Source organism: Phaethon aethereus (genome assembly GCF_964289735.1).
Source record: "Phaethon aethereus genome assembly, chromosome: 3".
NCBI lineage: Eukaryota > Metazoa > Chordata > Aves > Phaethontiformes > Phaethontidae > Phaethon > Phaethon aethereus.
The window spans coordinates 58626073-58642839 of NC_138576.1; the positions used below are offsets into that span (position 1 = coordinate 58626073).

At 36.4% G+C, this 16767-nt stretch overlaps 1 protein-coding gene across 1 annotated transcript in view; it reads right to left on the bottom strand.

Annotated features, from left to right (window-relative positions):
• Positions 1-16767, bottom strand: part of TBC1D32 (TBC1 domain family member 32) — a gene marked incomplete at its 3' end in the record, with an annotated part of 90826 nt that overhangs the window by 56952 nt on the left and 17107 nt on the right. Inside the window, exons 13-21 of the mRNA XM_081998050.1 lie at positions 16557-16649; positions 16161-16303; positions 10730-10857; positions 9378-9579; positions 5483-5565; positions 3678-3816; positions 2888-2975; positions 1255-1373; positions 520-636 (exon numbers count right to left, since the gene is read on the bottom strand). Of these exons, the coding sequence (XP_081854176.1) occupies positions 520-636; positions 1255-1373; positions 2888-2975; positions 3678-3816; positions 5483-5565; positions 9378-9579; positions 10730-10857; positions 16161-16303; positions 16557-16649 (1112 nt within the window). The remainder of the gene's footprint in view (positions 1-519; positions 637-1254; positions 1374-2887; positions 2976-3677; positions 3817-5482; positions 5566-9377; positions 9580-10729; positions 10858-16160; positions 16304-16556; positions 16650-16767) is intronic.

The following is a 16767-nucleotide window of genomic DNA, read 5'->3' on the forward strand; positions in this document are numbered from 1 at the left end:
TCCTATTTTTCTTCGGACTGAAATATGCCTTGACCAGTAACTTTACATTTAGTGATACAAGTGTGAATCATGTGTGCTATTAACAAAGCCTGAGGTTTGGTTTTGTTTTGTTTTAAATTTTCATTTAAATCCACAGATAGTGTGATAGAGCTATACTATATAAAATACAAGTATAGGGATTTTCCAGCATGTAACTGCATGCGCATACAGAGCTGTTTATGTAAGCCACTTTTTTTTTTTCCATGGAAAAATTCAATTCTAACACAAGCCAGGAAAGAGGATCTTTAATTTAAGCATCAAATTTTATATTATTTTTAGATTTCAAAATGAAAATTTAGCTTAACTTGAAGTGATACATGCATATGCTGCCCTCATGCTGTATATAATACAAAATGCACAAAATTTCAAATTGTTTCAGTAAAAAGAAAAACCTTACTCTATTATTACAGTAGCTTTTTCTCAGGAAAAATGTCTTCACAGAAGTATTTATTTTTCTTTCAAAATAAAAACCATACTTACAATAATATCTGTAGGTACTTCACGAAGTGAATACATTGGTTTATTTGGTATATCTTGTTTACTCAGGAGCTCAAAAACTGCAGGGTAAGTGAGCAAGTTTATCAGAGAGAGAAAAGACTAGAGAAAGAGAAAAAAGGGGGGAAAAGGGAATGTTAATCAGTTAAGTATAACCAAATATCTTTAATAATTATTTGCCATTTACTTTAAGTTTGTTCTTATCCTTCTTTGTAGGCTGCACTTGACATAAATAGAGCTGCCCAAATTAAGACTGCAAACCCTAGCAGGTGTCTATATAATCTAAAAGGGCAGTAGTGTCTGTGAAAGATGTATTATCTATCAAATTGTAGAAGCAATTTTGAAAATTATTATATTTTTGTTATCACATAATTCTAAAATCTAGACATAGCATAATCTAAAACACATCACTCTCCCTGATATTACTACAGTAATCAGAGACATGAACTGATAGCCAGTATTTTAAGACTTTCACTTTTGTCATGATTGTTATTTACTATTTTATATTGACTTTAATGGATCCTTGGCATTGTGACCTGCCATGTAGCACAAGAATTCTTTTGATCAGACATCATTTGAATAGTATATTACACTAATTTTTCTGCATGTGAAGGGGCAGGTATAGTGGCAATGAAAATTTACAGAAAGGTATGTACCATCTTATGTGAAATACAGCACTATTTTTTCCATGCCAATACAGACGATTAAGTAATTTCTCACCTTCTGACAGCTTTGGTCAATAGGGTCAACTGGAGTAGATTTGGGTTGGGTTATCCTCACATCATCTTTTCCACACTCCAAAAGAGCCCATAATTCAGTTACAAGTGCCTTTATAAAACCTAAAATAATTTTTTGTTCTAACCATGAGAATGGCAAGAATACCAGAAAAACAATCTTCATATTAAAAAACATTTTACATCATAATTCTAACTCAGATTCTCAAAATTCTCTACATTGTGGACTAAAATTTCACAAGACAGACTGACCGAGGGTTACTCTCCCTGCTATTCTCAATCCTTTAGTCAAACTACATTTTGTACAGCAGTCTGCTTATATTCAATCTAAAATCTACAGCAACAGTTTGCAAAATAATTCTACTAGAGTAAGGTATCTTCCAAGTAAATGAGCTGCTGACCTTCTTTAACAAGTTAAGTGCTACAGTTCAAAGTTTAGCTAGTATTGGCTCTGTGATTTTAAAAATATAGATTTACTATAACCCATTAATAAATGAAAACATACCACAATGAAAAGTTAAGAACTGAAAAATTGTTTTTAAGAGAAGCACTACTAGATGACTTTAAAATGTTAAATATTAAAATAGAAAATTATAGTCATCTAACTAAAATCTTCAAATGTAAGTTATAGGCTTAATACAAACTTTAAATACATTACACAACCTCCCCTCAAGGTTGAAAATCAATGCTGATTATTTTTTGGTCTACCATTTGCCTTTGACGCCGAGGGCCATAAGGAGCAACCTGGCTGAGAATCTTAAACAGGACAGATGGGTTATTCCTCAAGGAGATCTGCTCCCTGCTTTCTGAAAGATCCCATAGGCAAAAATAATAAGCAACTAACGATAGGTTTCCTTGACTGGCAGAATTTGCCTGCCTTTCCTGTCTTTCAGTCAAGTGATTTTAATTACGCACCAGCCACTTCTAGATACTCAGAGAGAGTATTTGCAACTTTTGTAACTCATGGACTTCCTTAGCAACTTAAAATGGTAGCTTTTCTTTATTGGTAAGATTCTAGTTTTAACAACTACCTAGACCGCTGGGTGGTATATGGCAAGAGTTGAATTATCTGAGAATGAATCTGAAAGGCCTTTGTGGTATGTGTTGACATATGAGAAGAATCGTCAATTCAGATAATCTCAATTCCATCTCACTATTGTGTAAGAGTGCCCATGACATTCAGGCCTTTGCAGTTTCTCACTCTTCGAGCAGTCAGTAGCCATGGAAAAGTACATACAAACTACAGAAATCAGCAGTTATTAATTCTGATCTACAGATCAATAAGAAGCACTCGCAAATTGTTAGCAACTTATTTTTTAACACATATAAATATCTTCATGCACATATAGGAAATTTCTGGAAAACCAAACCAATGAAGTAAAGATTTTGCATGATTTAAGAAAACAAAAAACAAAACCCTGCACCAACATAAGTGAATGACTTAAAATTTGGAAAGAGAAATTTCCATCAAGATCAAATCAATAGACATTTAAGCAGTCTTTGCTGATAGTGCGTAATTATTCCACTCAGTCCATCTTTAACATCTTTCTCACCTTCTTTTTCTAATATGCAAGGCTACAGCATGGAAATATTCATAACATCACCGTTCTTCAATTTACCTGAACTCTGTAGAGCTACTGCACCTGTTGGTGTTGTTGCGATTTGTGTAACAATCGCTCTGTTATCAAAATCTTCATATTCATTTGTCTGCTGTAACAAATATAAAAGCACAGTGTTAGTTATTCAGAGGGCATGAAACTCTCAAATGATCTCTTCAATATTGATCTTTCCTACACTTGTTTACAGAATTTAGTTCACTATGGTTAGACTTGAACAGTTCATAGATATCATCCTCTACAGACTTATCAGGGTTAGATTCCAAACCAAACATCTTTATCAAGTGTCTTATCAAAATTTAAATGCAAAATACTATGGCTGAGACATGCAACATCAGCAAAGAACAAAAACATTGGTTTTTTGCACACATTCAGTAGGATGTCTGTAACATTATGTTACTTCTCCTAAAATGCATATTATCTAATTTTTGGTTACATTTCAAGTATTGTCTAGTATATCTAGATTTCAACACCACCTACCAACATGGTCTAGAAAAATTTGCACTTCAAAGAAAAAAAAAAAGAAAAAATACTTTGCTTAGCATTCCAAACTTTACAGTAAAAAGTCAGAAAAAAATAAATGTATGCCTGACATTCTGAAGATGAGTAACATCGAACAAACTTAAATCAGTGTGGCACCAATATCAAAGATGATGTTACATTTTAAATTAATTTTTGCAAAAATTAAGTGACACAATGGTTTCTGGGTTTATTTTCTTATTGTTTTCTTTCTTCTTTATTTTATTACAATCATTAAAAGAAAGAAAAACTGTACAAACTGTGTAATGCTTACCTGGAGTTTTTTTGATAAACTGTTGAACATAAAGTTCACACAATCATTCATGACACCTGTACTATGAAGCAGAAATAGTCCTTTGGGTGTGGCAGAAAAATTTAGCAAGGCATCTAACAAAGTCTGTTCCCATAACAAACTGCAAGAGTAGCAAAATAATAATTAAAGAGAGATGTAAAAAAGCATGGGAAAAAGAAGAAAAACTACAATTTGTAACTTTCAAAAACAACACCACTTCATTCACTGGACTCTGTTTACTCTATGAGTCTATGTTAGTTTAAAAAAAGCATTTGAGAAAGTTAGATGTATTAGACTGTGTTTTGTATAAATGTTCAAACCCATCCTGGCAAAACTAAGGTTAGGGAGGAACACAGAACAGAAAGATGATGTAATGGGGAACCCAAAAGACCTATGCCATCCTTAAATGTACTTATGACTTACTATCTGATTCTAGACAAGTCTTTTGAAGTATTAATGTGGCAGTTACAAATTGGCAAAGCAGGCACAGAATTTCCCACCAATATAAAAACACTATGAGGAACTAATAATAACTCACATCTGAGGAGATCAAGGGTCCTGCTAGAGATTAGTACAGAATTATGACTTATATACACAATAGCTTCACGTACTAACAGCAGTAAATGGAAAGTATTTTCTACAGACATGGCAGAAAGAACAGCAATTGCAAGAATAAAGTATGACGATACCCTCTGCCCTATAAAATATTCTACACCCTAAAATGAAAAGTGAAGCAATTACATCACCTTTGACTAGGTACCATCTCTGCAGGTATCACTAGACTCTTGTGATTCTGCTTCTCTAACAGCATTTGCTAACTGGATTCTCATCTCCAGTTCTCATTTCTGACTCCTATCACCAGAAAGCAGCATGCAGTTTTTCTCGTATCAGTCAACCATTACCCCAAACTTTAATCACCTCTCCTGCAGAATCCCTGTCATATCACGTTCAGAAGCAAAAACTTCACCCAGAAATATATCAGCATGTCTTGTTCCATAGTTAAATGGAAAATCTAGATGCTAGGAGGAAACTGTAGCTTACATCAATGGAAGTGATTACTAACAGCCTCCTCAGACAAGCTCTGCATTCCTAAATCTCTTATTACCACTAGAATTGAATTGCTATAACCAGTTCACATGCCATCACCATAGACTAGAGCAATAACTTTTGAGGTATCTTTGCAAATTATACATGAAATCTACAGTAAAGTATAAACAAGAATATACCTAATTAACTAGGTTCTGCACTAACACCAACATCACCCTGAATTTTCAGGCTCAAAAATATTTGAATATTTCTCATCTTAATGCATACAAACTTCTATAAAAGGACATTAAGTTTTAATATAAAAGGAAGGATGCCTTTCACTTAATATGTATCAGGCTTTCAGCCAGAATGCTGCCAATCTTGCTACATAATATTTTGAAGGTGTAGATGTTATTCAGCAGAAGAGCGTTTTAACACCACGTCAAAGCCGTAAGATAAACCTGACAGCTATTTAGTTTTATGCTTTCTAATTCACATTTTCCTTAAACAAATTTCTGTAGTCAGAGAGAATCAAGTAAGTCAATTCTACATACATTAGACACAACTCTATAAGTCAAGAAAATCCCGAAAGGTCAAGAACAATTTTGTAACTCTGAGACCTATGCTGGGATGTCTTCACTCTCTCTACATACCACTATGCTTTTGGCAAAAAGACATATGGTTATGAGGTCCTCACTTGTGGATAAAGTAGCAGTGTGCATTCATACTTGTACATGTGCATAAATTAAGCATCAACTTACACATTTTTTGACTCTAGACTTAATGACGAAGCTGAGTCCGCACCAGTTACAGGAGTGGGTACTCTTTCTGAAAGTAAACTCATCTGTGAAATAAAAAAATAAATAAATACCTCCTTACTATTTATTTACACCATTTTTAAACTCCAGATCTTGCTCATCCTCTTGTTACATATTGAAAGGAATGTAAGAGTGATTAGGCTGCAGTCTAGTCTTTGGCACAGAATACACTATTCAACTACATTTTTTATTCCAGAAAATCTTATTTTTCCTTTCTTTCTTGGGTATAAACCATTTTAAACTAGTACATTTTTAAAATTTCTATTGGAATTCTTAGCATAAGAAACTCTTTACTTTTTAACTGGAGACTCCCAATGCAAAAATCAGCATTAAAAATAATAGTAATAATTAAAAAAAAAAAAATCAGAAAGCAACTCTTTACTCCACTTATGTCACAGGTAATGGAAATAACAGACTCTGGAGTCAACAAGTCAATATCAAATTTATTAAGTAAATCTGCCAATTTTTATGTTTTTATTTTTAAATTATATCAATTTATCTACATCGGTACAGATATAATTAGAACTACATTCATAGAATCATAGAATAGTTTGGGTTGGAAGGGACCTTTAAAGGCCATCTAGTCCAACCCCCTGCAATGAGCAGGGACATCTTCAACTAAATCAGGTTGCTCAGAGCCTCGTCCAACCTGACCTGGAATGTTTCCAGGGATAGGGATACATAGATAACTATATATACATATTTTTATATTTGATGGATTTTCTAATTTAAATTATATTTGAAAATAATTGATGTGAAAAATGCTGTATATTTAAGATTAATGAATTAAGTTGGTTTATGTTTCTAGAGATAAAAAGCAAATTGCACCACTGAAATGAAAGTAAGCAGTCATTAATTTGCTCTCTTATAAACATGATCTAATAAATCCACAAAAGATTCCTCCATTAAGCTAGCCAGTTGTCCTGGATCTGTTAAGTTCCCCTTTTATTATCATTTGTAGAAATTCCATCCCAGAATTCCACCAGTTTCTGCCAAGAAAAAAATTGTTTCTCCACCAGTCTTAAAATTCCAGGAGACATGTAAAATAGAAGGACTCAAATTACCTGTCTATCCATTAAAAATTGTCACTACTGCTTGGATAGAGTCCACCAAAATCCACCACTATTGCTACACTATAGAACATTTTATAAACTGAAGATGTTTTAAAATTGAAAAATGTGTCCTTCCTGTACTAACTTGTTGATTCTTGAAGTCCTGAATATGTAGATTCCACTTCAGTCTCAATTTGACCTCCAAAGTGATGTGAAGAAAAGGCATTTTGTCAGTTGCTTCATGGTTGTTTTAAAATTTGACACATTCAGCCTACTTATCTTGTAGGTGTCAAAACAATTTGTCTAAATGATGTTCTATACCATAATAAAGGATTTTAATGTACAAAGAAGTCTTTTGTGCATGTGTAAATGCTGTGGTGCTTTAGAACAAATAACTGGAAATGCCCATCAAAAGCATGTAACAGTCTGCCTGTAATAAATATTAAATAGAGTAACAGGTTAGTTCAAGTAAGACTGACTAGTTAAACAACAGGAAAGCACAAAAAGACAGACAGATTGTTGAGTTCTGTAAATTACAGCATGATTCAAGTGAACTAGACTCCTTAATTCAATAAAATCCTAAAGTTCTCAGTGCATGGAAGAATGTTAAGTTTCAAAACTAACATTCTTTAATGAGAAACTGAGTTTACTGTAATATAAGTAATAATACTTTTTTTTCAATCAACATGTGTGCTTTCATGATAACATTCATATATTAAAGAGTGAGAGATACCCACAAGCTGATGATTTAAATCTCTCTTCTATTCATTCTATTCTTTCTGATACATTCTGCCTCAGTTTACATTGTGACTGTATTTTTAAAACTTCTAATCATAATAAAAGCATACAGCATTTGACAAGAATAGAATAGCTGTTCCATTCCCTTTCCATGGCATTCAATCTCTCTCCTGCTTCCTCACCACCAAAAAAAAATCTTTAGTCTTTTAGCCAAATTTTTCTTCCAGTTTGGTCTGATCCTTCTCTAAAACAATATTTTACACTCACTGGAGGAAAAAAAAAAAAGAGATGGTTCTATTTTAACCCCTCGTATCAATAACGGTTGTGAGGTGAAGGGATTGAGAGCAGCCCTGCTGAGAAGGACTTGGAGGTACTGGAGGATGAAAAGCTGGTCATGAGTTAGCAATGTGCGCTCGCAGCCCAGAAGGCCAACCGTATCCTGGGCTGCATCCAAAGAAGAGTGGCCAGCAGGTCGAGGGAGAGGATTCTGCCCCTCTACTCCACTCTGGTGAGACCCCACCTGGAGTCCTGTGTCCAGCTCTGGAGCCCTCAGCACAGGAAAGACATGGACCTGTTGGAGACAGTCCAGAGGAGGGCCACAACAATGACCAGAGGGATGGAACACCTCTGCTGTGAGGACAGGCTGAGAGTTGGGGTTGTTCAGCCTGGAGAAGGGAAGGCTCCGGGGAGACCTTACTGCAGCCTCTCAGTATTTAAAGAGAGCTTTTAAGAAAGATGGGGACAGACTTTTTAGCAAGGCCTATTGCCAAAGGACAAGGGGAAATGGTTTTAAACTAAAAGAGGTTAGATTTAGCCTAGTTTTAAGGAAGAAACTTTTCACAGTGAGGGTGGTGAAACCCTGGCTCAGGCTGGCCAAAGAGGTGGTAGATGCCCTATCCCTGGAAACATTCAAAGTCAGGTTGGACTGGGCTCTGAGCAACCTGATCTAGTTGAAGATGTCCCTGCTCACTGCAGGGGAGTTGGACTAGATGACCTTTAAAGGTCCCTTCCAACACAAACTATTCTATGAACACAGACAAATTTTGGTTCTATTACCGAATTAATAGAAACAAAAAAATAGAACAGAGTTCTATTACTATATTTTAAATAAGAATTCAGTTTAGCTGGAAGCCAAAGTTGAAGCTTTGTACTCTACCCTTACCTAAATGCTGACAATATTATTTTAATCACTCAAATGTTTGTTTGAATTTTACTTCACTGTAAACTTTTTGAAAACTGCTCTTGAAGCATCTGCTGTCATTTTTCCATCTTAACTAAATTTTTGTAATAGATAAGAATTTTCACACTGCACATGGCTATCAGAACAATGAAAATAGAAAAGTTTAGTGAATAAGCAGAGAGCCATATACCTTGTTCAGTACATTTACAACAGAAAAAAGAATACACAGAACTGTTGGACCCAAGCTCATTCATGCTGAAAAAGCTTTAGACTAGCAATCGAAAAAAGCATTAGATTAGCAATCAAACTGAAGTTGAAGTACAGAGTCTACACTCCATAAGATACCCAAGTACACAGATAAGACAAAAACTGCTGCCTGGAACTTCTCATTGTGGTCTCTTGAGAATACTTCAATGGCATCTAAGTCAGCCAAATAGTTGGAGTGTCTTTTTTTTCTCCATATCTCCCATCAAAACTAACTAGTTTAACCTAAAAATTACTAAGACCACATCTCAGGAAGCTTTCCTTTCAAAATATCCCAAACCAAGAGTGAAGACAAGATCTGTGGTGGACACTGGCTATCATGACATTAATTGTCCTCTAGAATCAAGGACAATGAATGATAGGACTATGGATGCTTGTTGACAGCTTGTTGAATCTGAAGGTATAGAAGTCTCAAACTAAGCTTCTGCTAAGTTCATGCACAGAAGAAAAATTTAAAAATTAGAACTTCATTTGTAGAACAATTCCAAGCATTATCTTTCTACTTAAATATAAGCAACCTGAAGCAAAGAACAACTCTTACATAAGCTGAACCTCTTACAGCAAGATGTTTTTTTTCAATCTCCCCAATCCAAAACAAGATTACCTTTTTCCAGGCCTCTCCAATAGACTCATGCAAGCCATAAGGAATCAACACCCGCAGGCCTTCACAAGTTCTGTACATCTGACGACATACAAAAATGAAAGCTCCTTTAACAACTGGCAAAAGCTCGGATCCAGATAAAAGAGAAATGTCGTCATGAAGAAGTTTCTTTGTAAACTGAACAATTACATGAACAGCTGTAGGACTAGAAATAAAATAACACTTTTAAAATGTTGTTTTGTAGTCATCAATAAGCCTTGAAACAAATCCTCTGGCTAAACTTATTTAATTTTTTCTACGGGAAAAGAAACTATGGAAAGAAACTATGACCCACTACGGAGGGGACAACTATATTATAACTTGTAACACCAGTCAGAAGAAAAGAAATGTACAGCAAGTAATTTTACTTTGGCTACAGGTCTACATAAAACAAAAATGCATCCATTGTCTTCCATTCAGCCCACATGACCATGACCTACACAGCCTGTGTGTTTTATAGGAGTCCAGCTGGGAAGAGTAACAAGACAATTATTTTAGCTTCTGCTTAATCAGTGTTAAGGATATCACTACAAGGCAAAATTAGTCTTTGTTTTTCCTTTTTCCTATCTGAGATCTCCTTCTGAAGTCTTCTAGGTTTGCAAGGCAAAGGACAACTCTTTCTCCAAAATACTTTTACTTCCAACTCCTCTTAAAAACATATGCAACTTCTGAGAATCCTCCACTTAAGAGACATACATTCCACACGTTTTCATCACCTGCAGCTTAGATATTTTGAAAAGGCTAGTCTCAATTTTACTGCCCTGTTTCAAGTTTTAGCATCAGCTAACAATATACTACCCACAGGATCACACAGATCCTAAGTTCAGTACAGTGTTACAAATGTCAGCTTCTGATACAATATCTGTCTCTATTAGATGTATTGAAAAGTGAATGCTACATTAAATCTATAATTTCAATAAATTAGGTTGATTTTTAATATTTATTCTAAAAATAAACAAAAAAAAATAGGGGAGAGAGGTGCCTCTGGCCTGAACAGTAGCACTATGAATATAATGGAACTACGTTCAGAGAAAAAAGAAAGCTCTCACACCAATAAGAAAAACAAGTAAACTATAGAAATCTCCCTTAATAAAAGTATTTCTTTAAATTGTCATTTCACCTGTTTATACACATAAATGTCACCCTAATACATTCTCTAAAACACTTACTACTTTACTTGATAATCAGATATTTTACTCCAAATATAAAGAAAACATATCACATTATAGATAAATGAAAAAAGAGAAAATTAGTCTCATAAGACTAATGTAATTCATTAAAGTACTCACTAATGCTATCCATTGATGCACTCTTACCTATCTTTTTTGGCAGCTTTTCCATTTTCTCCATAAAGAAGAAGAGAAAGACCATCTGCTACAGCAGCAATCCTTGCCAAAATATCAGCTACATTAATTAAAGTGGTTTCAAGACAATTTACATACACCTATTTGGAAGAACGAAAAAAAAAAAAAAAAGAAGTTTTAAAATCAATGCTTTTGTGAAAGTTGTTATCACGTCTGGCTTACGTCTCCAAAACCTGAAGGTCACCCTTCTGATGATTGCTTAATGGCTTAAACAAAATAAGTAAACAGCCTATGTTCAAATGCCATGACATAAAAATCTTCATCACAAATGGCAATAATTGTCACGTCTAATGATTATCGCAGAAGTCCAATGACTGCACAGATATAGAGAACAGATATTTCTAAACTTTTTCTCTCTTCCCACCATGAATGTGGAAAGGCTCTTGATATGCCATCTAGGGGTATAAGAACAACCTGAACCAAGGTGAGAAACATGCTAACTCCCTCATTGCTTCACATGCATTGGCAACTCTTTGGCTAGAAATGGAATTCCAGTTCCCAAGATCTTCTGCATCCACCTCACTTCTAGACTGTAGTAGGCCCAAACAGCCACTTGCTTTGGAATCATGAGGAAAGTTTTCCCCACTGGAGCAAAGCAAAAGTCCTCTACTAATTTCTTTTCACTTCAGAGCACTGTATAGGTACAACTAGGCTGTAGTCAAGCAGACATGAACATTTAACATTGGGATTCAGACTGTTAAATATGGTACCATGACTAATGAATGTACGACCCAAATTAATGTTAAATTGGCCACTGCTTACTAATAAGTGAAGTCAATATTCCAGTGGTAGACAAGTGGAACATGGGTGCTCCATGAAGAACCTGTCAAGGAGCAGCAAGGGCAGGATGCTCTGCAAGGGATGAGAAGCTGGGAGCTAAGCACGGTAATGAGGCGGGCAGAGGCAACGGCTCACCATCGGATGGGCAGGCAGTCCCACCATATGCAAGCAAGGTGAGCAGATGAGGTCCAGTGATAGTAACCAGATTCACCCAAGAGTCCAGATCCCCTCCACAGTGATGAGGGAGGTCCAGGTTTAAGCCAGGAAGCCAAGTCAGTGAGTCAGGGTCAGTTCCAGACACAGTAACCAAGGTCAGACACAGCCCAGTGATCACCATGCAACTGGATTTATAGCTACAACACAAGTCTGCGGTGAAGCAAGTTAAGAAGTCCTGTCTATGGTTCAAGGTTCAGATCAGTGGGACACTAGGCTTCAATGCTGCTATAGCACAGGCAGGGAATGAGAACAGAACCTCATCTTAAAAAACACTCCTGAGTGGAAGCTGGAGTAAGTCCACACTGAAGCTTATTAGCAGAGTCATCGCTGGAGGGGATGAGCTTTCTCAAACAGATCTCTTCAAGTCCGGTCACCCACACCATTACCTATGTTGGCCCAGGCTGCCAAGACCAGGGGAAGGTAAGTAGTGGGGAGATGTGCCGAAGGCCTGACAGCAGGCAGTAGCTGTTAATTCTGCAGGACTTATGCAGTGTCCTAAAGGTGCTCACCAAAACTCTGTTCCCATCCATATGCCACAATAATACAGTCATGAGATAGCCAGAGTGTACCTTCTCACCCAGGGACTGAGAAACACTCCAATTTCCTAGCATTTATGCATAAATATACTTACAAAGGAGGAGGACAAACTGAGAGGCCCCCTTTAGTAGCTTCCCCCTATCCACACCCAGGACAATAGAGTGGAGTCAACAGTGAGATGTATTAGGACCAGTACTGTTTAATATCTTCATCAGTGACAGAAACAGTGGGATCGAGTGTAGCCTCAGCACGTTTGCAGGTGACACCAAGCTGAGTGTCGTGGTTGACATGCCTGAGGGACAGGATACCATCCAGAGGGACCTGGACAAGCTTGAGGAATGGGCCTGTGTAAACCTCATGAGGTTCAACAAGGCCAAGTGCAGGGTCCTGCACATGGGTCGAGGCAACCCCTGTATCAATACAGGTTGGGGAATGAAGGGATTGAGAGTAGCCCTGCTGAGAAGGTCTTGGGGGTGCTGGTGGGTGAGAAGTTGGACATGAGCCGGCAACGTGTGCTCGCAGCCCAGAAGGCCAACTGTATCCTGGGCTGCATCCAAAGAAGCATGGCCAGCAGGTCCAGGGAGGGGATTCTGCCCCTCTACTCCGCTCTGGTGAGACCTCACCTGGAGTCCTGCATCCAGTGCTGGAGCCCTCAGCACAGGAAAGACATGGACCTCTTGGAGTGGACCAGAGGAGGGCCACAAAAATGATCAGAGGGGTGGAAGACCTCTCCCATGAAGAAAGGCTGAGAAAAATGTTCAGCCTGGAGAAGGGAAGGCTCTGGGGAGACCTTATAGAAACCTTTCAGTATTTAAAGAGAGCTTTTAAGAAAGATGGGGACAGACTTTTTAGCAAGACCTGTTGCAACAGGACAAGGGGAAATTGTTTTAAACTAAAAGAGGGTAGATTTAGCCTCATTATAAAGAAGAAATTTTTCACAATGAGGGTGGTGAAACCCTGGCACAGGTTGCCCACAGAGGTGGTAGATGCCCCATCCCTGGAAACATTGAAGGTCAGGTTGGGCGGGGCTCTGAACAACCTGATCTAGTTAAAGATGTCCTGCTCACTGCAGGGGGGTTGGACTAGATGACCTTTAAACATCCCCTCTGACCCAAAGTATTCTATGATTCTATAAATTTTAGGCAAAGATGAGCTAGAGGGGATTACTGTTCCCAGTAACACTTGTTAAATATCTAGTATGTCAGAATGGGGAATAAAGCACTCTCCTGAAGTTGAAGTCTACTGCTTAAATCTTTCCTCTCTTCTGTTATTCATCAAGGACAGCTGGACTCACAGGAGAATTGATTTTTAAAATGCTGTGCAATCTGGCTCCTGCTTCTTCTCTTACAGGCAGCTCTGTATGTGGTGGACAGATGAAAAATAAACAGTCTTCCTACTTTAAATGTAAGGAATTCACTATTAATGCCAGCGGTCAAAGTAAAACAAAAGAAAAATACCATTTTGACTTTGGCTTTTTAGTTAAAATTTTCAGTGATACAGATGGTTAAAAATCTTCCTGACCTTTTATTTTTAGGTTACTGGGTATCATTGTTCACAATTCTAAGAAATGAATATACTGTGCTATCACCGTTTCTTCAAAAGAGTGTTATTATTTTGCTTTCCCTATGCAACACCAAAAAACCCACAAAACATGGTACTTTGTTTATTTGAAATGTGAATGCAATGTTCTGCACCAGCAGAACATTCAGCAGCAACTCAGAGGCTACAGACCCCAAAAGGTCAATACTGCTGCCCACAAACAAATCCTTCTCACAACTCCCACTCATAGCCACCGAGTTTCTCCTCTCCTCTCTACTACAGGTACACAATACTACTCTGCTTAAAAGGCAAATAAGGCCTGCACTTATCTGAGTGAATTCAGAGCTCAACTGTAAAACAACAGCATTGTATTTGTTCATTAGGCCCACCATACAACAATGGAGCTCCACATGCAGCTCCCAATGCTGGAGCCCCACAATCCTGGGTGAAGAAATATGTGTGGCCATAGCCTTCCTTCTAACACGAGCACAGTCCAGCATTAGAGTCCAGCATTAGGACTTCTGGGCATCTAAGAAGTGCCAGTGATTTAGTTGGGAAGCAAAACCAGCCCAAATTCTCATAAAAGAGGAAAAGGGTCACCCTGACTTGGCCTGCCTTTTCTAGCTGCTCGTTTGCCATTTGCAATACAAAATAATTTCCACCTTCATTAGAGCAAATATGACATATTCCACATTCACAACACATAAATCAGTCTACTATAGCTACTGTGCACTAAATATTCCTGAACATGACCTGTTTTTTTTAAACAGTTACTAAGGGACAGTTACTAAGTCATAGGAGGGTTTACAATTTGTTAGAGTTCAGCTACCTATGAGAGACAGCTGGGCATGGAAGAAACAAAAAAAAAAAGCGAAGAACTGTTGAACATTGAGATAATTTATTTTTCAACTACTAATGCATAATAAAGAAGAGAGACAGCTGTATATGCTTTAGAATATCATGTGACCATACATTGCCCTGGGGAATTACACAGGCCTCCATCACAGCCAATCAATACAGTATTGCCTTAGTACTGTTTTTTCAATTTGACTATCAGTGTTCAAAGCATATGCAGGCTCAGTCATTTTTTGTCCCTGAAAAAATTTTGCACTAAGTTTTTGTGGTGTACAGTAACAAGACAACTTAAAGAGTTAATCTTGCAAAAACATCCATAGATAGCCTTACAGTAAACTATATAAGTAATGCTACTGTACACAATACAGATGCCCACAGGATAGCTAAATTATTGACATGACCAGATTTTTGCAGGTGTGTGGTTTTAAGCTTTACAGAAATACATACTTCAAAATATTTACTTGGAAACTGATTGTTTACACTTTTGAAAAAGCATGGGGATATTTTTGTATAGGTAAAAATATTTTCAGGAATTAATATAAAGAGTCTTTTTCTGAAAAATAAACAAAGTGCACTGAAAAAAAAAAATGAGGATACTGAAAAAATTCAACTTTAAGAACCTAGATGAGGTATTTAAAATAGGAACCCAGACTGTCTTTACAAGCATGAGTCTCAGGAAGTAAATTCCAAACTTCTCAGCTATTAATTTCTCTTAAAGTCTCTTTATGTAAGACAGCTCAGGCTCCTCCATGGGCATTTCAGATCCTCAGCCTCTCTGTCTTGAGACTTACAGTCCCCTAGCTTGAATTAAATCATCTCAGTCAAAACAAAAACAATAGGACAGGCTGAAACTATAACTAGACCTTCAAGTACCTAAAGGTAGATAATGTTTCCCAGTATTTTTACATTTCTCATAGAAATCTTAAAAAAAAAAATCAATCAATCAAACAAACAACAACAAAAAAATAAACCCCAAACCTCTTCCTTTTACCAATTTAGAAAACAGTAATTTTCCAGGAAGAATTACATATTTTACCTACAATAATTATTGAGAACACTTAATTCAAGTTGCCAGCTGAATTTAAAAAGGAATAAAAGTAGGTCGCATTTTAAATAGCAGGTAGAGCAAATAAGCATCCAAGAAATATCCAAAAGACGTACAAAATAAATAAAAATTAAGCAGTGTGATTTTCCCAAGGGAATATTCTCACTATGGCACAATATTTGCTGCTCTCACTATGGCATAATTTTTGTTGCTAATCACAAGATTTCAAGAAAGCCAAGTTTGTCAGACCAATCATAACGACAGCCTGCGCTATTTAAGGCGTACTATAATAACCAATGTAGAAAATATTACAGAAGTCACCATGTGACTAAAGAAATCTTCTACACAGAAAATAGAGAAAAATTATAATATTCTATAGATTTAAAAATTCTTTAGAAGATTATTACAAACCTCTGTGCCACTCAGTAAACTCTGAACAGGATGAAGTAGGGCATCTATCACTGTGTCCGTATATAAACATTCAGCAGCACATCCTGTTTGATCACAAATAACTTGCAGAATCTCCATAACAAGACTTGCTGGAGAATAATTGTCTGGTGAACACAAGAATTATTTATTTATATCATTTATTTATATATTTATATCACATATCTATATGACTTATGTAGATGCTTCTGAATTATAATTTTGTTATAATTTTGTATAATTTTGTTGATTTAACACAAAGGGAGGAAGGGAAAAGAAAAATTGCACAAATAACAGACCCAAATTAAAAACTGCAAAAGACATTACCACATGCCTCATTATAACTATATATATTAGCATATATTAAAAATGAACATTTACCTGTATGTACCGCCAAAGCTGTCTTTGGATAACTTGGAGAGTAATAAATAAGTTGAATAAATACTACCAACAGATCCGTTACAGATACACTATCTATTAAAAAATAAAAAATAAAAAGAGACAAGTACTCTGCAAATTAAAGTGCAACTTTAGTTTTACAAATAAAATGGATGTTGTAAGTATATGTAAATTTTTCAAATAAAATGGATGT